Source organism: Elephantulus edwardii, unplaced genomic scaffold (assembly GCF_000299155.1).
Source record: "Elephantulus edwardii isolate Elephantulus edwardi_28Jun2011 unplaced genomic scaffold, EleEdw1.0 scaffold00055, whole genome shotgun sequence".
NCBI classification, from domain to species: domain Eukaryota; kingdom Metazoa; phylum Chordata; class Mammalia; order Macroscelidea; family Macroscelididae; genus Elephantulus; species Elephantulus edwardii.
The window spans coordinates 16,433,781-16,457,050 of record NW_006399805.1 but is presented as its reverse complement, the minus strand read 5'-3'; the positions used below and the strand labels follow the sequence as shown (position 1 = coordinate 16,457,050).

The window sequence follows — 23,270 nt, the reverse complement described above, 5'->3', positions numbered from 1 at the left end:
TAAATTCAGTTCTTGGTTCTTGAATAGTTTCGGTCCTTTCTTTCTGGACCTCCCCTAATTTGGATGTTGGAGTTGGCTGGAACCTCCATTCCATTTTTTTCTTACCCTTTTATCTCTTACAGCATAGGTTCCCCCCATCTCCACTTTCTGAGATATCTCAGCTATTTTCTCCTTGCATCCTCTCTTGAAAAGAAAATTATTTTATGTTTATTTATGGTAATTCTTTTTACTCTCTTCTGGTTCTATTGTCTTGGCAGCCTGAGCTGATGATTGTGTGGGAACATGAGACCCACCAGGTCTTCCCTTGAGGGGGAATAAACAGCTTCCTTTCCAGGCCACAGCCAGCAGACATCCATGTGCTGGTCCTGGCCAAAGGGAGTCCAAGGCTGGGTCCTGAAATGCACCTCAGTTCAGGAGAGTGTGCACGTGGAAGGTGCAAGTTCCATCTCTGTGGGTTGAATCTCTCAGCATACAAACCCCAAAGGGGCTCCTTAGAAGTTCTAGAGGCCAATCTGTAGCAGGCAGGCCAAAGATTAGGACCCGAATACCTAGAAGACTCCTCAAAATCAGGGAGAAGAAGAGAATAGAAAGTCAGTAGAGAAAAAAAAAACAAACCCCAACCCTAAAACAACAGTAATGGGAAAGACAAGAAAAATTAGTAAAAGACACAAAGAGGTTTTTTACAGCAAAGAAAACAAAAAAGGGTCATTTAGGAACAATGTTTTCCCTCTGTAGCACTGAGTGAAATGCACAATTAAAAACAATTTCTGGATACCAAGTCACACCTAATTAATGAAGAAAATGCAGAGGGCTGAGCACATGCAGAGAGGGGCCTCCCCTCTAGTGCCCCAGGGCATGTGAACTGGCACCACGCACCCAGTAGGCAGGTTGCAGAGATCACCTCTCCATCTGTAGCCTGAGTCAGCCTCTTGAGAAGGGTCAAGTCCAGGCAGCAGAAACCATGTGATTTCCTCAACCACATCTGTGACAGGATCTTCCTGTCTCTGTGCCCATCGGTCCACCCTGTCTCTGTGCCTGTCGGACCACCCTGTCTCTGTGCCCGTCAGCCCGCCCTGTCTCTGTGCCCGTCGGACCTCCCTGTCTGTGCCCGTCGGACCACCCTGTCTCTGTGCCCGTCAGCCCGCCCTGTCTCTGTGCCCGTCGGACCTCCCTGACTCTGTGCCCATCGGACCACCCTGTCTCTGTGCCCGTCAGCCAGCCCTGTCTCTGTGCCCGTCAGCCGCCCTGTCTCTGTGCCCATATAACCTCCCTGTCTCTATGCCCGCCAGACCTCCTTGTCTCTGTACCCACCCCCAGGAGACATTCTCCCACTGGGTCATGAGGCATCTTCCCTGTATTCTCTTCCTTTCATGAGGACACCACTCAGATGAGAGCACAGCTGGCTATACTCCTGTTTGTTGGCATGTTAACTGATAATTCTGCAGGAATCCTGTTTTCACACAAGGTCAAGTTCAGTCTGCATACTGTCAGTAAGGTCAGCATGGCAGGGTTGTGCTTCCTGGGTCACCACATCAGAGACTCCTACCTCTCCAGACTGTAAGCCCCTTCCTGCAGTGTTACACCTTCTCAGACTCACAGGGCCCAGCCAGACATAGCACCCAGTTGGCATGGCAGCCCCAGCTTGGGTAACTTCTGTGACACAGACCTGGATGGTCCCCTCAAAACCTGGGCTCAAAGAGTTGGAAATAAAAATACCATTTGGCCTAGTAATTCCACTACTGGGCATATACCCTAAAGAAATCAGAACTGCCACCAAACAGATGTATGCTCACCCATGTTTATTGCTGTGTTTTTCACAATAGCAAAGAGATGGAAGTAACCCAAGTGCTTGTCAACAAATGAATGGGTAGAAAAAAGGATGGTATATTCACACAATGGAATACTATACAGCACTGAAAAAAAGCAATAAACTTGTAAAATATTACACGACCGTAGAGGATATTATGCTGAGTGAAATATTTCAGTCACAAAACACTGCTGTTATATAGCAGGACTGATGGGGAGTGTTGGGAGGAGAATAGGGGAAAAGTGGATCGATAATGAACACTGTATTGGAACAGATGAGGGAGAGAACTGTTTAAAAGGAATATGAGTAGGCATTATATGCAAGGCAACAGTCCAGAATAAGAAGTACATTGCAAAGAGAACTGGGGTGAGGGAGTGAGGGAGGGAGGAATTTAAAAAAGAGAAAGTGAACTGGAGGCGGGGGGAAGAAGGGCGAGGGAGGAAAATGTGCAACAATGAATGAATGAAAATCCAACTATTCTATAAACTTGTTAAAATCACAATTAAAACAATTTTATTAAGGTAAAAAGAAAAAGTTGTGCTCTGTGGTTGGATCCCCTCACTGTGTATAGTGTGTGCCCTCACAGAGCAGAGCGCGGGGCACCTTGATGACCTTCAGGGATGGGAGAGGGAGGTCCGGACTGTCCCATGCTCCATGTAGCAGGCCTGATGTGGCCACATGGGGATTCTGGGGAGCTGGCCAAGGACTCCACACCTGCTCTGCAACGTGGTCTGGCCTGCTGTGGACATGAGATTCTGCTTTCTCTCAAGGCCATGACTCCCAGGGGGAGGTGCTGGCCTACCTGATGCCAAGGGGGGACTGTGGCAGCTCTTCCCGACAGCCCCCCATGTCTGTCCATCGTGGTTCTGTGACCTGAGTCATGTTAGGGTGTCTGTACCTCCCCAAGAGCACAGGGAAGTTGCTGTGGATTTAGGAAGAGAATGCCTTGACCTGGAGGTTGGAGGTGTGGTGTGACCTGGTCCCCAAGCCTATCTTTTTTTCCTACACTGGGGCTTTCCAAGTCAGGAAAGTAACTAGTGGTCTTCACAAAGCACACTGAAATAGCACGTCCACATGCAGAACACACCGAGAGGCTTTCCAGGAAAGCAGAGCTGGGCAGATGTTGTTCAAGTTGAGTCTGTTTTGACCCACGATGATCCATGTACAATGGAACAATGCAAGCCTGGTGTCTGGTCCTGTACTAGTCTCACAGCTGCTGTCACCAAGTCACTTCATCTCACTGAGGGTCTTCCTCTTTTTACTGGTCGTCTACTTCAACAAAGGCTGTGCTCCAGGAACTGGGCCCTCAGGTAACAGGCCCAAAGTGTGTGAGCCCAGGTCTCCCTCCCTGGTCCTCTAAGGAGTATGCTGGCTGTGCTGCTTCCAACACTGATTTGTCTTCCTGATTCTTGATGATGTAGTCAATGTGCTTTATCAACCAGAATTCAAAGACATCAGTTCTTTATCTTTATTCCTTGTTCTTCTTTCACTCACATGTGAGCTAATTGAACACCTTCTTGTTTCAAGTGGCATTCTTCCTCTTTAACACTTTAACATGGTCTTTTGCAACTGATTTGCCCAAAAGCAGTTTGTTATCTGCAAACTGATGCTATTTCCATGGGCCTGGATTCTGGGTCTAAGTGAAATGAAATCTCTGATAAAGTCAGTTTCATCTCCCATTTGCCATGTTGCTTATTGATCCAGTTGGGAGGATTTTTGTTTTGTCGATTAGCTTATTATTGAGTACAATTGCACCAGAGGACATTGCCTGTCTGTCTTCCTTGGAGCAGGGTTAAACCAAGTGCCTTTGGGATTGCAGTGCAGCTTCTTTTTTTTTTTTTCCTTTTTTTTTTTTTTATGTGTGTACCGTCAAATTGGATCAAATTGGATCTGACTGGTACAGGAGGCGATTGTTCCTCCTTCTTCAGCAGAGCATCTGGTGGATTTGAACCGCGCACTTCTGGGATTGCAGTGCAGTTTCCTGCCACTAAGCCACCAGAGCTCGCCTACAGTGCAGTTTCTTTATAGCTCCTCTAATGTTTTATTTCCAGCATCTTTCTTTTCTTTTTTTTTAAATTAATTTTAAAGTTTACAGAAACTTAGGATTTCCATTCATTCATTGTTGCACTTTTCTCCCTGCCCATCCCTCCCCCCCCAATTCGCTCTTCTCTTTGAAGAGTTAAAGAAAAATTCTTTAATTGCTTTACAATCCCTCCCTCCAAGTCCACTACTCCACTGTGCAGCCTTAATTTACAGCGTCTTTCTTAAGGTTCTTGATGGACCTTTGAAGAGCTTTGTCAGTGCCTCAAGCTGTGGGACGCTGCCACCTAGCGGCCGCATGCTGGAATGTCAGCGGGCTGCTGGTGGCTGGTCAAAGGTGAATGGATAAAAAAAAAGGTTTAAAAAAAAGGGGGAATGGATGGCCCTTCCTTTCCCAGTTTTCACAGTGCATTTTAACCCCTTCTGGCCTGAATTTTTAACTCTTTCTGTCTGAAAACATGTGTATCTCCCTTCAGCACACACACAGGTCTGCTTTATGCTCCTCAATTTTCTGGCCAAACACACATCTCTTTTGTGTATCATGGTCTCTGGACACTGTGACCCTCCTTGGAGTATCCCGGCTCCAGGACAGTCCAGGCCGGGAGCCTCTGTTTCCACAGTCCACACCTGGCCAGGGCCAGTGACACACTATCAGGGCAACTGTGACCACTATCTTGGTGACTCCCTCCTCTCCGGTGCCCATCCATGGTTGACCAGACAAGCCCAGGCTGCAGGAAACCATATTCTGAGGGTCTGTGGTCACCTCAGCTGGTGGCCACATCCACTGTCCTGGGCTGCTGAAGGCTTGGCTGACCCTGCTCATTGACCCTGCTCACAGCAAGGTGGGGAGATACTCCCCCACCCCTGCAGGGGTTTAGTGCTTTGGGCTTGTGCCTGTGGCTTTGAGGAGAAAAGACTTCAGGCTTCCTGAGGAGCTACAGCTTTGTATCTGCTCATCTTGCCCACATGGTCTTCCCTTCTGATTTTCTAACTCCAGCGCTTTGCACACTTGTGTTATGATATTTTACTCTTCCTCTTGAGTTGACCTTTGAAGCCTTCTGTTTACGCCACCATTTCCCTTTTGTTTTGGCCTGTCTACATTCTAGTGCATTTTTTAGAGTCTTTTCTTTCTCTGTCTTTGTGATGACCTTTTTCTCTTTTCATGGATGATAACTTTACTGTCATCCCACAGCTCATCTGGTCTTTGGTAATTTGTGTTCAGTCCATCAGGTCTATTCTTGAGAGGGTTTTTATATTTAGGTGGGATAGACTCAAGGTCATAGTTTGGTTCTTGTGGATTTTTTATCATTTTCTTAAACTTCAGTTTTAACCCACACCTGAGTGATTGATGATCTGCTCCACAATTAACCACTGGCCTGGTTTTGACTACTGTTATTGAGCTTCTCCTTGAATTCTTTCCACAGATGTGGTCAAACTGATTCTTGTGCAGTCTATCAGGTGAGGTCCATGCATATAGTTGCCATTTATGTTTTTTTAAAAAGGTGGTTTCAAGAAATAACTCTTTGATTGTACAAAATCCTGTAATTTAATCTCTAGCCCCATTCCTGCCACCAAGTCCATATTTTTTCCAACTACCAGTCCTTCTTCTTTGCTTCTAACTCTTGCATTCCAGTCCTGTTATTATTAATGCATTTTGATTGCATGCTTGGTCAATTTCAGACTACAAAAGTAGAAGTTATCAATTTCTTTGGCTTAGATTTTAGTGATTGGTGCATATATTTAAATAGTTGTATTAACGGGTTTTCCTTGTATACATATGGATAGTATCCTATCACAGCATTATACTTCAAGATAGACATGGTCTTTATTACTATGAATGCAACACTTTCCCCCCCTTCAGTTTGTGAATGATTTAATTTTACTTGGATCCACAGATACCAACTATAGTAACAAAAGTCAAGAAATCAAAGGATATGTTGCATTGCCAGATCTGCTGTCACGGATCTCTCCAAAGTGATCCTGAGCAAGGATTTCAGCTTAAAGACTGAGGTGCACCTGATCAAAACCATGATCTTTTCAATTACTTGCTATACATTTTCGGTACTTGCTATATATATACGGTGGAAAAAGAATTGATGCTTTTGAATTGTGGAAGTAGAGTATTGAATATACCATGGGCTGTCAAAAGAACAAACAAGTTTGTCTTGGAGAAAGTGCAACCAGTGCTTCTTAGAGGCAGTGGTGGTCACCTTCATCTCACATGCTTTGAGCATATTGGCAGGACAGGCCAGTCCTTAGAAAAAGACATTGTTGAGGGAAGCATGGACGATCAGAAAGAGAGAAGACTCTCAACAAGGTGGATTGACACACAGTTAGGGTAACAATGAGCTGGAGCCCATCAGTGATGGTGGGGGTGGTGCACAGCAGGACGAGGGTCCATCTGTTGTGTGAGTCCCAGTCAGCTCGATGGCACCTACAACAGCAACGTCAGCAACGACAGGCTCATGCGTGAGTGAGAAGCCGCCTTGGCATCCAGCACCGTGCAGGGGAGGCGCGGGTCCTGCCAGTGCAGCTGCCGCCTGCCTCCTGTCCGCCTGCGAGACAGGGCCTTGGATCGGAGCCCCAGGCCCGTGCCATGCCGAGGGAGAGGAGGACAGGGATGCAAAGGATCTGGGCACCGTGAAGGAGGCAGACAGCGCGGAATTCTCTGTTGGCTTCAGGAAAAGGAAGGCCAATGTGACATTTTCCTGCAGGATCCAGAGGAAGAAGTTGCTGGAATTGAGAGGACCTTGGGAAAACAGTGTGTCAGTCAGCCTTGGAACAGTAATACCTTTTGTGAAAACCCCTGCTCCCTGATTCCCACACCTGAGAAAGAGGAGGATGAGCTGGGGAACTCAAGTCCTCCTGTGAAGCTCAGCATTTCTCCCTGCCCCAGCCTCGCCTAGGCCAGTACTGAACTGGGTAGATAGAGAGGTCTGGAAAATCACAGTGAACAAATTAAAGACATACTTGAGAGACAAGAGCTTTGTGGAGAGGGGGCGACCGAGAATGGGAGTGATTCTTCTGGGTAGTTAAAGGAGGCGTGTGAAGGGTAGAAGCTTCACAGGGAGACCTTTTACTTAGCACAGGATTTCTTTGATCGATATATGGCAACACAGCAAAATGTTGTAAAACCACTTGTACAGCTTATCGGGATTTTGTCTTTATTTATTGCTGCCAAGTTTGAAGAAATCTCTCCTCCAAAGTTGCACCAGTTTGCTTATGTTACAGATGGAGCTCATATGGGAGATAATCTTAACGTGGAATTACCCATTATGAAGGCCCTAAAGTGGCATTTTAGTCCTCTGACAGCAGTATCCTGGCTGAACGTGTACATGCAAGTTGCCTATCTAAGTGACCTCTACAAAGTGCTGCGGCCACAGTATCCCCCGCAAATCTTTATGCAAGTTGCAGAGCTTTTAGGTCTCTGTGTCCTGGATATTGGCTGCTAGGAATGTTCTTACGATGTACTTGCTGCTTCTGCATTGTCATTTCCCATCATCTGAACTAATGCAAAACGTTTCAGGGTACCACTTGTGTGATATAGAGAAGTGTGTCAAGTGGATGACTCCATTTGTCGTGGTTATACGGAGACTGGAAGTTCAAAACTGAAGCACTTCAGGGGGGTTCCTGGGAAGATGCCCACAACATGCAGACCCATATAAACAGCTTAGGTTTTCTGGACAAAGCCCAAACAAAGAAGGCTATGTTGTCTGAATAAAACAGGATTTCTCCTCTTCCCTCTGGGGTCCTCACCCCTCCACCGAGCAGTAAGAAGCAGTGCAGTGGTCAGGAGACAGTGTAACCCACCAGCATTCTTCACCAAAGAGAGTTGTGTAAGAATGCTTACCCAGAAACATTCTCTTCTGTCTCCTGCAGCACAGGCATGCATTAGCTTTTCTAGCTATTTAAGGGAAAGTGTTGTCGACTGGAACAAATGAAGAGGCAGGGACACTGAGAATGAGGGGGAGAAGAGAGATTAAGGCAGGGGGTGAACAGCTCAAAGACTGCAGTCCTGAGCTTAGAATCTCTCCAGCTTTTATTGAGAATTACCAGGAGATAAATCACAGAGAAAATTCTTTACTAATGAAGCTGTTTTTCTCTGCTAACATTCTTTTGCTTAACTCAGGAAGGACAGATTTATAAGCGCAGGCTAGGAGGGGCAGGACACCACCTGGGCTGCTGGGAGTACCTACCTCCTGTGATCTGGCTCAGGAGAAATTCTGCCTTTTTCCTTGTGATCTGTCACAAGAATAATCCTGGCTTGTTTTGTGCCTCCTTCAGTTCCTGTTGAAGCATTTGGTTTAGCATTTGGCTTCCCATATCCACCCCCCCCCCCTTTAAATTATTTTGTCTTCAGGGCAAATATGGCTTCTTTTCTTCTTTGATTCATCTTGTTTGTTTTTGTTCTCGCCATCCTTCGTACATAAATGAAAAAACACGACAAATTAAACAAAATAAAATTGCAGAAATACTTCCAAGTATCTTTACATGATCAAAAGGATTCAGATTAGATAGATATTCCTTCACGTATTGCTTGCAGAATATCCATGTTCTTAAATGCATCCAACTGTTTATCAAAAGTAGAATGCATCTGAGCTTGTAATTTCAATATACTACCTGTAAGTTTACCATGATCGTAGTATGGTTCTTAGCGTTATCCCAGTTCCATTCCGTATTATTCCACTTTACTGGAGCAACGCAAAGCTGCATAGTATTTCAATCATGTTTTAATTTTATTTGTCTTTGTAAATTAGTAATGTAATCTCCCATCAATACTACTGATTGTTCCAAATCTGTTAATCTGGTATTAATTTCCAAATCTATTTGTCTTTGAGAAGACCATAGCTTTTCAGAATCTTGATGTCATGTTTTCACATAATCTATGATCTGAATACTTAGATGTCAAGGCACACCAGCTGTAGCAGCTGTGGCAGTAATGGCGATAATTTCCAAAATTGCGGTAATGAAAATTCCAATGACTCTTTCCCCTCTTTTTAATAACTGGGTTATTAAATCATACTTTCAGGGGATGATTACCATTCTCACCCTAATTTTGCTGGCAACCGTAATCCAGTTTGGGACCTCAATATGTAAATACTTCCATTGGTGGTGGTTGTGTTATTCACTGTCAAGTTGCCTGCAACCCTATGAGCAACAGTCCTAAACCCTTCTCTATCCTGTGCCAATCTTATTGTCTCTGACACACCTACTCTCATTACCCCAGTCACTGAATCATTTCATCTCATCGAGGGTCTTCCTCTTCTGCAGTGTCCCTCCACCCTCCCAAGTATGACATCCCTCTCTAAGGACTGGTCCCTCCTTGCAACATGTCCAAAGTATGTCAGATGAAGCTTCAGAATCCTTGCCTCCAAGGAGCAGCCTGGTTTAACCCTCTCCAGGAGAAACTTGTTTGTTATTTTAGCAGTCCATGGTATATTCAACACTCTTCTCCAACACCACAGCTCAAAGGCATCAATTTTCCTTCTATCATTCCTAGTCCTTGTCAATTCTCTGATTTAGAGAATAAAATAATAGAAGAATTTAAACAAGTATATAAAGAACAATTTGAACAACATAATGTCAAATTTGTAGAATCCCATCGAGTTGGATCTTTCAAAAATACATAAGGTAATGAAACACAGGCTTGAATAGAATTGATTTAATTTCTTTTAAATTTAAGGCTAGCAACATTGTTAATATGGCTTTGTGAATAATTTCCAATCCAAACAGATACATATCTCAATGCAGTTCCTTTTTTTCCATAAATGTTTTTGGTAGGAAAAATGCTGTAAACGTGGACACGTTCCACCATTCCTCTTCCATGCCAAGGTATAGTATTGTTACCACTAGTAGTTATAGACCCATTGCTTTCTTTATACCATCGTTGAAGCTCCATTCCATGCTGACGAGCGAAACCAAGAGGGCTCCCATCAATGACACTTCCATAGAGGAAGTATTAACAAAAACTCGTCCTTGCTCTCCTCCACATTGTTTCCATGTATCCATTCTCCAATGACAGATAAAGAAGGCAAATGACAGAGAGGAACATCAGGATAACCTGAAGTTATGTTACTGGTGTTTCCGTGAAAACCATACTAATGGAAAATATAATAGTGAGATAAATCATTACCCAAAACCTTATGCATTCACGCCTGAGCTTCTATTTTTAAACAATGGGATTCATGTCAAATGCATATGGGGAAAATATCAGTGCCTACTCTGTAATTAGAAATAGTCATTTCTTCTTCATTAGGTTTAAAGGGTTCCCGGTTATCATAGGGACCTGGAAGCCACTGACATTATTCTAAATAGGTACAATAGCATCAAATCAGTGAACTGCTGAGGGAGGGTTAGGGATATATGCCCAATAGCTGGTATTATCTGTCATTCCTACCTGACCCAATACAGCAAGCATAGCCAAAAACAAATGTTCAGAAGATAATTTTTTTTGTAATACTATTTTCTCTTCCAATGTTAATTTATTTATCTGGTCCCGTGTATATGTCTCAGCCTTTTAATGTCTGTTAATGGTCCCCATGCTTGACACTTCTCCAGTGTCATCAAGCCCATCTATTCCACAACTCCATCCTCATCGAACTATGGCCTCTTTTGGCTCATTTACAGGTTTCACGTTTCTGGGTGGCACCCACAGTGTTTCTGGGTCTATAGGAATATAAGCAAATCCTCGACCCCAATGAACGACAAATGCCTTTTTCCATTCAACAGTTATTGTTGTTGTTATGTGCCATTGAGTCGCCTGTGACTCATAGTGATCCTATGTATAAAAGCCCTAAACCCTGCCCTCTCCTGTGCCAATCTGTCTCCGACACACTTCTTTCCCATTGCCCCAGTCACTGATCAATCTACCTCATAGAAGATCTTCCTCTCCTGCGCTGTCCCTCCACCCTCCCAAGGATGATGTCCTTCTCCAAGGACTGGTCCCTCCTTGCAACACGTCCAAATTATGTCAGATGAAGCATCAGAATCTTTGCCTCCAGGGAGAATCCTGGTTTAACCCTCTCCAAGAGGAAACAGTTTGTTTTCTTAGCAGTCCATGGTACTCTCAATACTCTTCTCCAACACCACAGCTCAAAGGCATCAATTCTCCTATCATCCCAAGTCATTGTCCAACTCTCTGATATATAACAAATGTTTCCAAAGACCATGGACTGTATCAAGCACACCTTAGTGTCCAGAGAGATACCATTGATCTTCAGTACTTTGGAGAGGTCCCTAATAGCAGACTTTCTGATCGCAATACCTTTTTTAATTTCTTAGCTGCTAGTGCCGAAGAGTGTTGACCATGGAACCAAACAAACTAAAGCTGTGAACAATCTCAATATCTTCACCATCCATCCTGATATTGCCAATTAGCCCAGTAGTGAGAATCTTTGTCTTCTTGATATTGAGCCTCAATCCATATTGAAGGCTGCAGTCCTTGACCTTCTGCAGCAAGAGCTTCAGGTCCTCCTCAGTTTCAGCAAGCACATCTGCATACTGCACATTGTTGATGAATCTTCCTCCAATCCGATGCCACACTTTTCCTCATAGAGCCTAGCCTCTTGGATAATCTGTTCTGCATACACGTTGAAAAGATATGAAGACTGAACACATCCCTGGCGTACACCCTTCCCAATTTTGAACCATGCAGTGTTTCCTTGCTCTGTTCTGATGACTGCCTCCTGTTCCAAGTACAGGTTTTGAATTAGCATGGTTAAGTGTTCTGGGATTCCCATTCTTCTCAGAGTCAGCCACAGTTTGTTATGATCCACACAGTCAAGCGCCTTTGCATAATTAATGAAACACAAATAGACATTCCTCTGGCACTCCAGGCTTTCAGCCAAGATCCATCTAACATTAGCTACAATATTCCACTACCATGACCACTTCTAAATCAATGGATTTCACCAGATATATACACAGGAGTCGGATTGATTACATCTGTGGAAAGAACTGCTGGAGAAGCTCTATATCAGCTATGCAAACTAGGCCAGGTGCTGATTGTGGAACAGACCACCATATGCAAGTTCAAGCTGAAGTTAAGGAAAATGAAATCAAATCCATGGGACTAAATATGACCTTGAGTCTATCCCCCCTGAATGTCAAAACCATCTCAGGAATAGGTTTGAGGTCTTGGACATCGATGAATGAAGACCATATCAATTAATGGAGAATATCAAAAGAATCATCCAGGAAGAGAGCAAAAGGTTATTACAAAGACAGAAGAGGAAGAAAAGACCAACACAGAAGTCAGAAGAGACTCTGAATATTGTACTAGAGTGCCGAGAAGCCAAGGCAGAGGGAAGAATTCAAGATATTAAGGGGCTGAACAGAATATTTCAAAAGGCAGCATGGGAAGACAAAGTAAAATATTACAATGAAATGTGCAAGGAGCTGGAGTTAGAAAATCAAAAGGGCCAAACTCGCTCAGCATTTCTTAAGCTCAAGGAACTGAAGAGCAAATTCAAAGCTCTAGTTGCAATACTTAAGGATGCTTTGGGCAGAATATCAGATGATCCAGGAAGTGTTAAAAGAAGGTGGAAAAAGTACACAAGGTCACTGTATGGAAAAGGAATTGTCTGACACAGAAGAATTTCATGAAACAACATATGAGCAAGAGCCTATGGTGATGAAGGAAAAAGTTCAAGCTGCTTTGAAGGAATTGGCAAAAAATAAGGCCCCAGGAATTGATGGCACACCAATTGACATATTTCCACTAACAGGTGCTGCCCTAGGTGTTCTCACCAAGTTGTGGCAAGAAATCTGAACAACCACTTGGCCAATTGACTGGAAGAGATCTATATTTGTTCCCATTCCAAAGAAAGGTGATCCAACAGAGTGTGGAAATTAACAAACAATATCATTGATATCACATGCAAGCAAGAGTCTTCTGAAGATTATCACTGGAACAGCACAAACTGCATATATATATATATCTCATGCCTGAATGTTCCCAAAGTGCCATCCACTTCAATCGACCTCGTTTCTGTGTATAAAGCACTAAAGGATTCTTTCCCAGAACATGAACCCCCTTTCAGAGAATCTGAAACCCTCCCAGAGCTGATCCACCTTCAAGAGAATCCCTCTCAAAGAACATGAATCTCCCCACTCAGAGAACCCGACCCACCTTACGAAGAACATGAACCCCCTCAGAGAACAGGAACCCCTCTCAAAGAACAGGAATCCCCTCAGAGAACCTGAGCTGTTCTCAGAGAACTGAACCCCTCAGAGAACCTGAGCCCTCCCAGAGAATATGAACCCCTCCTAGAGGACATGAACCCCCTGTCAGAGAACACAAACTCCTCACAGATCCTGAGTCCTTCTCAGATAATCTGAGCTCCTCCCAGACAACATTAACCCCTCTCAGATAACATGAACTCGCTCACAGAACCCAAATCTTTCTCAGAGAAATGCAGCCCCTCCCAGAGAGCAAGAACTCCCTCAGAGAACCGGGACCCCCTCAGAGAAGCTGAGGCTCCCTTAAAGAACATGAATCCCCCCTCAGAGAACTGCAGCCCCTCCCAGAGATCATGAACCCCTCAGAGAGCAGCTGGCTCCCTAGAGAGGTAGCTGTCACTTTGGTCAGGAGCCTGGGTCTCTGCGGATAGTCCTTCGGGGACTCCTGGGACTGGAGTTCTGCTAAGCCAGTCTTAGCCACAGCCAAGAATCAGGCTAGATGCTCTGCGTCCCCTCATCCAGCTTATGGGCCTTTGCAGGGTCTGGGAAAGGTTTGAGGGCGAGGACAGTGCAGGGACCCTCCACTAGGCTCCAGGAAGAGTTTCACAGGGGACACTCCTGGCTGAGGCCCTCCTTGCTCAGACGCTGGCCAAGCAGTCCCTCCACTTTCTGGGGTCAGTCTTGGGGCATGCAATGTGAGATTCTGAGATGGGCAGAGGGCATGTGCTCTGACACTTGGGGTTCCGACTCATCCTCGTGTCTGTGTTTTGTAGGTGAGGCCCCTCTGCTGTCTCCCTAGGTCAGACTCTGCATGATCCCAGTGCAGGTCAGCGGGTCATTTATTAGATGGGGTCACCATGTGCTGCCCCCTCAATTGTCCCATAAATGAATATTTCTCTTACAAAGAGAAATGAGCATCCTTCAACTTAAACCACAACCACAGTGCTGGTATCAGAGGCAGTGTCCTCTGCTCAGAGCCAGAGCTCGGTCACTGCGGTCCTCATGGTGTCAGCAGGTGCTGAAGCCAGGCCTGTGCTTTTGCGGGCTGGGGCTCTGACCAGTGTGCCTGTGACCACTGGGCTGCTGCCCCCGAGCAAGCCAGCCAGGGAGCTGATCACCGAGCGAATCCTGGAATCCCGCATTTTTGACAAAGTCCTTTTGCCCCAGGCCCTGGAGGCAGGACACTTCTGGACATAGGGAGGGCTGAAGCAGAGACCCCACAGGTGCCAAAGAGCCAAGGGTTCTCAGGGAGAGAGACCTCCTTGAGCCCTGGAACTGGACTCTAGCCCCTTAAGCTGGGAGAGAATATGTTTGTTAAAGTCCCCACATGTGGCATGTGTTCCAGCAGCACCAGGTTTGGATCAAGAACTCTGCACAGAGGTGTGAGGCTGTCTGCACGTGCCTGTGGGGAGTGACTGCAGGGCTGTCTGCACGTGGCTGTGGGACCGACTGTGGGGCTGTCTGCATGTGGCTGTGGGACCGACTGTGGGGCTGTCTGCATGTGGCTGTGGGACCGACTGTGGGGCTGTCTGCACGTGGCTGTGGGGACTGACCATGGGGCTGTCTGCACGTGGCTGTGGGACTGATTGTGGTGCTGTCTACAGGTGGCTGTGGACTTGCTGATCAAGCCTGGCTTGCAGCTGGTGCTCACACTTGACCTCTGAGTGCTTGGCTGAGGCTGATGGAGGAGCCAGGAGCTGGATTCTGACCCAGCCCAACACCCAACAGGCTTGCTGGGTATAGCCCTGGCCTGGCTTCATTCATCCGGCAGCCCGGGTTCCTCCCTCCCTCACCCAACATGTGATGCGGCTTCCAATATGCTGTTTAAGGAAGAACTGGACAGAAGGGATGCCAGGAGGTGAACAATGGATGTGTCTGCAAAAGGCCTGCTTTAGGGCATCTGGAGGTCGGTTTTTGGAAAATCAACCACTGAGGACCCTATGGAACCCTGTTCATCCGACCATGGGCTCAAGGCTTTGAGGGGTGACTATCTCCAACTGTCCCCATCCCCCCAAGCTCAACCCCCACCCATACACCAGCCATGTGGCCTGAGCTTTGTGAGGAGTAATCATCTCCAACTATCTGCCTCCCCTTCACGGGGAGTATGGGACTGAGCTTTGAGGGGTAAATGTCTCCCTACAGCTCCGCCTCTACCCATCCACCTGGCCATGGGCCTGGGCTCTGAGGTGTTCTCCCAGCTCTGGCCGCACCTGTGCACCCGACCATGAGCCCAGCTTTGAGGGGGAACCTTCTCCCCATCTCTGTTCCTGCCCACTGCACTTGGAGAAGAGTTGGGTGTTGGTACTAGGGTGCCAAGTGGTACAAAACACAGAATCGCTTTTAGGATAATTAAAACTATTTATGAATTTTTTATTTATCAACCTGGCTTCTGATATAGTTTTAGTTAAATGAAAGACATTCACAGAGAATAGTAGGCATACACACATACATCATCCTCTCTAATTTCCGTTTACATGCTGACGTTTCTGATGGTGTAATTTCACAGGAAGGGAAGCTCAGTGGAGAACGCGAAGCTTGGCTTATCAGGTCTGCAGCCTCGGCGATGCCCATGCTCTCTCAGAACAGCCGGAGGATATAACTGAGGCTACCGTGACAGGACCTGCAGTCTTCCTCCACATCCCAGGACCCAGAACAGGGACAGTGAGGACCTGGAGAGGACGCATACTCGGCCTGGGCAAGGCTGTCCTTGGACATCTGCTCTGTGTGCATGGTAGTCCAAGCCACCCGTAACCCTGGCACCTCCGGCAGCTTCCCAGTCAGCTGACAAGTGTTACAGGCCACTCAAGACAGGAGGACTGAATATTGCTGGGCTAGGTATCAACCTTCGAATCCACAAGGCTGGCCAGAGGCTGCTGCTTCTCCGTGGCTGTAGCCAAGATGGGCTCACCATGTGTGGGCATGTGGGTGGAGCTCACTTGCTCAGATCATGCCCCAGAGGGTATGGGGCGACATGTGGTCGTTCTGACCCTGGCCTTGTGCAGCGGCTGCTGGGTGACGGTCTACCTGTCTAACTAGATGTCTCCGCAGGCTCTGCCTGGCCTCTCCTTCTGATGGGACCTGTGAGGGCAGAGGTTGCCTGGCCACATGCATTAGGAAAGAGGTGAGCCAATGCCTTATGGTGGGGCACCCACAGGACAGGCTCAGTAACATGTCAAGGGGTGGGTTAGGACCTGCAGGCTGATTTAGGGGCCCCCTCCCCCACTGCAAAATGCAGCCCAGCGAGACGAGCTGTTAAGTTGGTCTGTCAGCCATTTCAAGGAGCCTGGTGGAGCAGTAGTTAAGTGTTTGACTGCTAACTAAAAGTTTGTTGGTTTGAACCTACCCAGGGGCGCCAACCTAGGGAATCTGTGAGGCAGTTCCACTCTGTCATGTTCGCCAGTTACACAAAGGACCAGTTAGTGTTGTGGGATTACTAATTTAGGATCTTGTTTTGGCTGGTGAATTGGAACTGGATTTTACTAGTGTCTTTCTTTTTGAAAAATTCTTGATAAGATGAAGAAAAGGAAAAACCTCTAGACATTGCAGGTTCAAGGGGGCCTGGGATATACAAGGGCAGTGATAGCTCCCCAGGGGAAGAATGGCCTGGTCGGGGGAGGGGAGCATGGGAGGCCGCAGGGCAGGGCAGGGCAGGAGCAGGGGAGCGGGAGAGGATCCTCTGAATAGTGTGAGGAAACCACAGAGGAATGGCATTCCTAGTTACTGCTGCTAGGTGCTGTCGAGTGTAATTTATAGTGGCCCTGTGAACAACAGATCCTCACCGTGTTCTAGCCTGCACCATCCTCAAAATCTCTGATAGACTCAAGCCCATTGCTACAGCGTCAATCCACCTGGTTGAAGGTCTTCCTCTCCCGTGGCATCCCTCCACCTTTCCAAGCATGATATCCCTCTCCAAGGAGTAAGGACTCTCAGAAAAACCTCCCTCAGAACCGACCCACAGCTGACTCTCCAGCAGGTTTTCAGAGAAAGTAAATCACACCAGAAGAGACTGCCCTTCTCTCTCCCAGAGCAGCTAGTAGATTTGAATTGCCTGCCTTTGGGTTGACAGTGCAAACCCTTAGTATAGGCCACCAGCACTTCCCCCAGCCTGCAGAGGTGTTCCCCAGGCTGTAACCCACACGCACCGCAGCCCTCTCGCGGGTCCTGCCTCAGAGCAGCTGTCACTGTGGGCTCTCCCTGCCTGTACACTTCCCTGAAGCGCCTGCCTCATCGTCACAAGGAGAGGAGCTGGGTGTGAACCATTAACCATGTGCTTGACCACTAGGTTCCCTTCTTCAACCCTCCGACTCAAAACTCAGTACCAGCGAGCTGAGCCATGGCACCGTTGAGACTCTCCCTCGGTTCTGAGGCTGTGCACCCCAGGGGAGACCACCCTCTTTTCTGCACAGGGCCGCTGGTGGATTTGAACCTCTGACACCTGGTTAGCAGAGTAGTATCCTGCATGTACTACCCTTCTGGAGCCTTCTCTTCCTCAGCTCTGGGGACATGAACTTGGAGCTGGTTTTGCATTCACTCTTGGCCTTCGGCTCCTGGAGTCCCAAAGGTTAGCTGCTAAAAAAGGGGTTTCCCCACACAAATAGCCCTAAGTCCATGGTCAACTTTTCCCGAAACAGAAGCAGTCCCTTGCTTCTTAGCTTGTTCTTACAATATAGAGCACCTGCCTCAAGCTCATTCGCACTGATCTGCACTGGGACGTGGCACAAGCAGACGGTGTGGGGCCCGAGTGAGGCAGCAAACGGGTGGAGGGGCTTGGCCCTTACGTCATGGGATATGGGTGGAGGGGCTTGGCCCTTACGTCATGCGATACGGATTGAGAGGGGAGTGGATGCAGCAGCTCCCATTTCTCCACATGAATGATTTACTTAGAATGTTCTGGATGTGGCCTTCTTGGGCACACTCAGGAATGTCATGCCCAGCGCCTCAAAAAGAAGCCTCTCAGGCCGGCACTTGGCTTCACTGGTCTGACCGCTTCTTGACCACCCCTGTTCCCTTGCCCTGTGACCGCTGCAGGCCCCTGCCTCTCTGACTGGGGTGGAGGGGGCCTCTAGGGTTTCCACTTTGCACCTTTTGGGAACAAAAGGAGGTGAGAAGAGAGAGAAGAGGTGGGCTGGTGGCATTTCCGTACCAGGGGCTGTTCCTGATGGACTGATTCTCAAGCAATCATTCTGGAAACAAGAGGAAAGAGCTGGGCATGAGAGCTGAAAGCTGTCACAGGCAATGAAGGGACAACGCGTTCCAGTATGCCCCATGTCCATTAAATGCAAGAGTAACACCTGGGGAAGGCCAAGAAAAAACACACACACACACACACACACACACACACACACACACACAGAGTCTAAACATGATGCTTCAAGCGTGGTTTTCCCACATGACAATACATATGATGCCCACTTCCCTTGGGTCCCTTCTGACTCACAGCCACCCGGCACCCGACGCTGCCAACCCCACTGGAGGAGGTGGGTTGTTTCCTCCCGTGGAGAGGCTGACAGATTTGAACCACTGACCTTTGGTAAACAGTGCAATATGTAAAGCACTCTGCCCCCAGACTCCCTGATATAGTACATAAGAGGACCTACCAGTGGTGGTTTTCTTGGGACAAAGAGGCCTGTTCGCAATATGTCCTCTGTAACCATTGTCTTATTTTGATAGTTGGTCCTCATAAACATTGTCCTTTTTACTGTATTTTATAGAAGAATGATCTAGACTTCTTTAAAGGTATTTTTGATCACCCCTGAGCTTCCTTCCCCTTCTGTTCTGCTCTAACCTGTGGGCACTGCAGGTCCAGTGTCACCCTTGGGACAGACCAAGAAGGTGCCATGAGTCAAACCAGGAAACCAACAGTTGCCACATCATTGAGAAAGGCCACCAAGAAACAGCAACCATGCCTTTTCTATTTCATCTTATTTCTTTCTAGGAAGAAAAGCAAAAAAAGATTACATTTGCTTCCTCAAAATGCTGGAATCTAGACTTTTTTAAAAAGTCCTTATTAAGTATAAGAAAGTAGAAATGTAAGGGACATAGTGGAATGGCTTTGTGTACTTGTTAACTTTTTTAAAAAGAAATAAATAGTCCTTTGGATGGCCCATGAGGAAGTGTGGTGCCCATGTGGTCACAAAGGCTATTGTTTTCAGGCAAAACCAACAGGCTAGTAGTCATTGGAGTAAGAGGTTGAGATTTCTGGTTAAACTGTAGGATTTGTTTGACAAGATGGATCTGTTCTCTGAAAAACAACAGCCCAGGTTTGGGATGAACCAGCAGCTCTGAAGTGTCTGCTGTAGAAATGAGCCCCCTCCTGTGGGTCCCCTCCTCACAGGGCCCCTCCTCTGCACTGTGGAGGCTGTGCCTCTGGAAGGGAGAACACGGCCCTTCTTTCTCCCATGGACAGCCTGTGGATTCAAACCACCAACCACATGGTTGATAACAGGTCATGCGCTCCACTATCAGGGCTCCATGTCTGCACAGAGGACCCTCCTTCACGGCCGTGCTTCCTGACTGAACCCAGGGCCATCTTCCCGCAGGATTCCAAAGCAATTGCAGCAGCAACAGCATAATATGTTGGCTTTATTGAGATGTGTCCATCGAGAGGGCACTGCTTGCTAGGGTTTTGTCACAAGGGGATTGAAAATCAAGACTTAAAGCAAAATAACAGCTTGATTGTGCGCTCCCTTAGAGGTACCCCGTCTACAGAGGACACAGCAAACCACATCACATGTGGCTGTGACTCCAGGGAGGTGCTCTCACACCAGGTGGGGACCGGAGTGTGGCAGGCAGGACAGGGGATCCTGTAACAGCAAAGGTGTAACTGCAAGTCACAGATGGGGAACAGGCCTATGGCTGCGTGTGTGGAGCATCACTCTGCTGTAGGATCCAGTGATGAGAGCGCTTTGGTCCCCGCAGGAAGCCACTGTCCACAGTGCTTCACACGTCTCTCCATTTATGTGCTTCACATCTGCTAAACACCCACTTCCCATGACTGCTGGGTCCATGGGGCTCTCAGAGGGGCAGTGTGGGCTGAAGTCTCTCTGAATACTGGCAAACAGGGTCTTGGTGCCCAACTTTCCTCTTTCAAATGGATAGGGCACCAAACAAAACATCATGTGACCATGCACTGGTCAGTACAGCTGCCTGTAGGGGTGACTGTATGCAAAGGAGAGGAAGGAGGGGCCGTATGTAAGTTTATCTGCTTTCCCAAGAAAAATATCCACCTTTCTAAGGGCTCTTAAAAATGTAGAAAACTTGCCCTGTTACCACAGGTTTGCAGAATACCTCTAAACACACACAAAAGAAGACAGAACCTACAAATTTCAACCATAGCTTAAACTCTAAAAGCATTTTTGTATTATTTTGCTTTGATACTGAAGGGGAAACTCAGCTATAAAGAAACATTAAAAAGTATTTTTTTCTTTTTGTGGTGATGAGTCTTAAGAACTCTCTGTAGCTGCCTCCCCAGCTTGTGCTGCTATTTTCTGGGTGTGCTCAAGAATGTGAGGCAGGTCCGTCCGTCCCCCCAGCCCGCAGACAGACGCGCGCCTCAGATAAGCCATTCCCTCTTGCTCTCATCAATGGTCTCTGTGAAGTTGGGGTCGTTGTTCATGATGGCAGCATCTGCGCTCTCTGCTGACTCTGCCCCCTTGGCCTCATTGGTGTGGTAGGTGCCCTTGTGACGGAACATGTACCGGATGAGGAAGACCAAGGTGCAGAGAATGGTGAAGATCACCACTGCAATGACACCTGGTGGGAGAGAAAGGCGAGAGGTTAAATGTGTCTTATGTATCCCCATGTGTCCTCTATTTCACCATGTCACCAAACTATAACTCCTACCACCATCACCATGCCATCATTATCACCACCACCACCAACATCCCCACCATCAACATGCCATCATTATCACTACCACCATCACCACCACCATCAACAGGTCCATCATTATCACCACCACCACCATCATCACCATCAACAGGTCCATCATTATCACCACCACCACCAACATCCCCACTATCAACATGCCATCACCACCACCACCATCACCATGCCATCATTATCGCCACCATCACCATCACCAGGTCCATCATTATCACCACCACCACCATGCTATCATTATCACCACCACCATCATCACCATCACCATCAACAGGTCCATCATTATCACCACCAACGTCGCCACCACCACCACCATCCCCACTATCAACATGCCATCATTATCACCACCACCATCAACAGGTCCATCATTATCACCATCACCACCACCACCATCAACATGCCATCATTGTCACCACCACCACCATTATCAGCACCGTCATCACCATCACGATCAACATAACTATCATTATCACGACCACCATTACTACCAGCAACAGCATCACCATCACCACCACCACCACCACCACCACCAATATCATTACCATCACCAGCACCACCACTATCAGAACCACCATACCAGCATCATAATCATCAATATCAGCATGACCATGACCCACACTGCCACCACCAGCATGGCCATGACCACCACAGCCATTACCAGCACCATTACCATCAGTACTACTATCATCACTGACCACCACTACCACCCCTCGTACCCCCTCCGGGATGACTATGACCATCACCACCACCATCACCATGACCATGGCCACAACCACCTTTACCAGTACCACCATCACCATCAGCACCAGCATCACTACCAAAGAAGACTTCTGGCCATGGAGGTGTGAAAGAAACACCAGGAGCCCCTTATCTTCTAGGCATAAGTACCTCAAATATCAGACACTATTCATAAGAGGGGAGTGGGGAGCACACTGAGTGAGTAATCCATGTATTCTAGTGGTTTTCACCTGGAGGCAGTTTCTGGACAGCACATGGGAAGGGACATGGTAATAGATGGTAGCCTCCTTGCCTGAACTGAGGAGCCAGAGAGGCGACATGCAGAAACAGTTACGCACAAATCTGCAGAGTCTCTGTAGACTGGTGGCTACATGGCACCATGTGTACAAGGTGACGCTCCATAAGGCTAGGGAGGGGTAACACCCCAGGAGCCATAGTCAGAACCGGTTTCTGAGCTCTCACAGGATTGGGAGGGGTCTGAGTCTCCACCAACCACCTCAAATGACCAACCTCACAGAAACAGCCGGGTCTTCAGTTCAGACCACACAAGGGTCATGCTTCAGATGCTTGGCTAAAATACCCCAGATCAATGGCTTCTTTAAGATTTGTCCTGAAAGACTTTCAACCAAAACTCTGAAATACCAAGCTGATCTGCAAGCAACAAACATGTCTTAGAGAAAGTGCAGCAAGCATGCTCCTTAGGAGGGAGGGTGGTGAGACTTTGTCTCATTTACTTTACGTTGTCTGGAGGGCTGGTTCTTGGAAAAGACGTCATGCAGGGCCAGCTGAGAGAGGAAGACCCTCTATGACAGCAGCTGATGCAATGGCTATAACAACAGCCTGACCCAGCAGAGACCACAAGGATGGAACAGGATGAGGCGGGGCTTTAGTGGACATGTGGTCAGTGTGAGTGGAATGGGCACAATAGCACTAACAAGCACATTCTGGAGGTGAGAGGACCCAATATGGGACAGGAGAATGTCCTGCTGGTTGCACGTCCAGGCCCGTTCCAGCCATTGGTCAGCACCAGGCAGGACGTTTGTCACATCCATACTTTATAACCTCATTTCACTTGAAGTGTAAAGTTAAGGAGACATCTTGGCTCCTCTCACAGCCGCATGGCTATGCCATGGGCCCACACTGGTCTGTCAGTCATCCTGTGGCTGGCTGTGTGGAGCTGTGATGCTGCAAACTATGCGACTGGCATTTCCAGTAGCAGCAGGCTCACTGATGGGGCCAGATTTCAGCAGACTTAGACTAGGGAGAAAGGTTGGCAATTATGTCCGAAACTCCAGCCAATGAAAACTTTATGGATCACAACAGGACACTGTCGGATAGTGCTGGAAGCTGGGGCCCTATGCTGGAAGGCACTCAGGCAGGACCAGCCGACCACTCATTCTGTTGTACGTGAATGTGGCAGCCATGGCCGCAGCTATTTTCACTGCTGCTAGCTGCACGTCATGCTACACTTACCACCTACCTCCAATGATTGCAGAGTTTCTGTTGACACCATTCCGGATAGCCTGGCCCTGTCCTGGGTTGTATGGGAAATCAGCACTGGCTGTTGAGAGAAAAACCAAAAGGCCAGGTCACTGTCACGTTTACCAGCAGCCCCAGGTGCTCT

At 47.4% G+C, this 23,270-nt stretch overlaps 1 protein-coding gene and 1 pseudogene across 1 annotated transcript in view; one reads left to right on the top strand and one right to left on the bottom strand.

Moving 5' to 3' along the window:
* Positions 1-6,443: 6,443 nt before the first annotated feature.
* On the top strand, positions 6,444-7,652 carry LOC102850841 (annotated as a pseudogene).
* Positions 7,653-20,579: 12,927 nt separating this feature from the next.
* CNTNAP2 (contactin associated protein-like 2) overlaps positions 20,580-23,270 on the bottom strand; it is a 1,206,610-nt gene continuing 1,203,919 nt past the window's right edge. The window contains exons 23-24 of the mRNA XM_006887275.1: positions 23,127-23,207; positions 20,580-20,779 (exon numbers count right to left, since the gene is read on the bottom strand). Of these exons, the coding sequence (XP_006887337.1) occupies positions 20,580-20,779; positions 23,127-23,207 (281 nt within the window). The remainder of the gene's footprint in view (positions 20,780-23,126; positions 23,208-23,270) is intronic.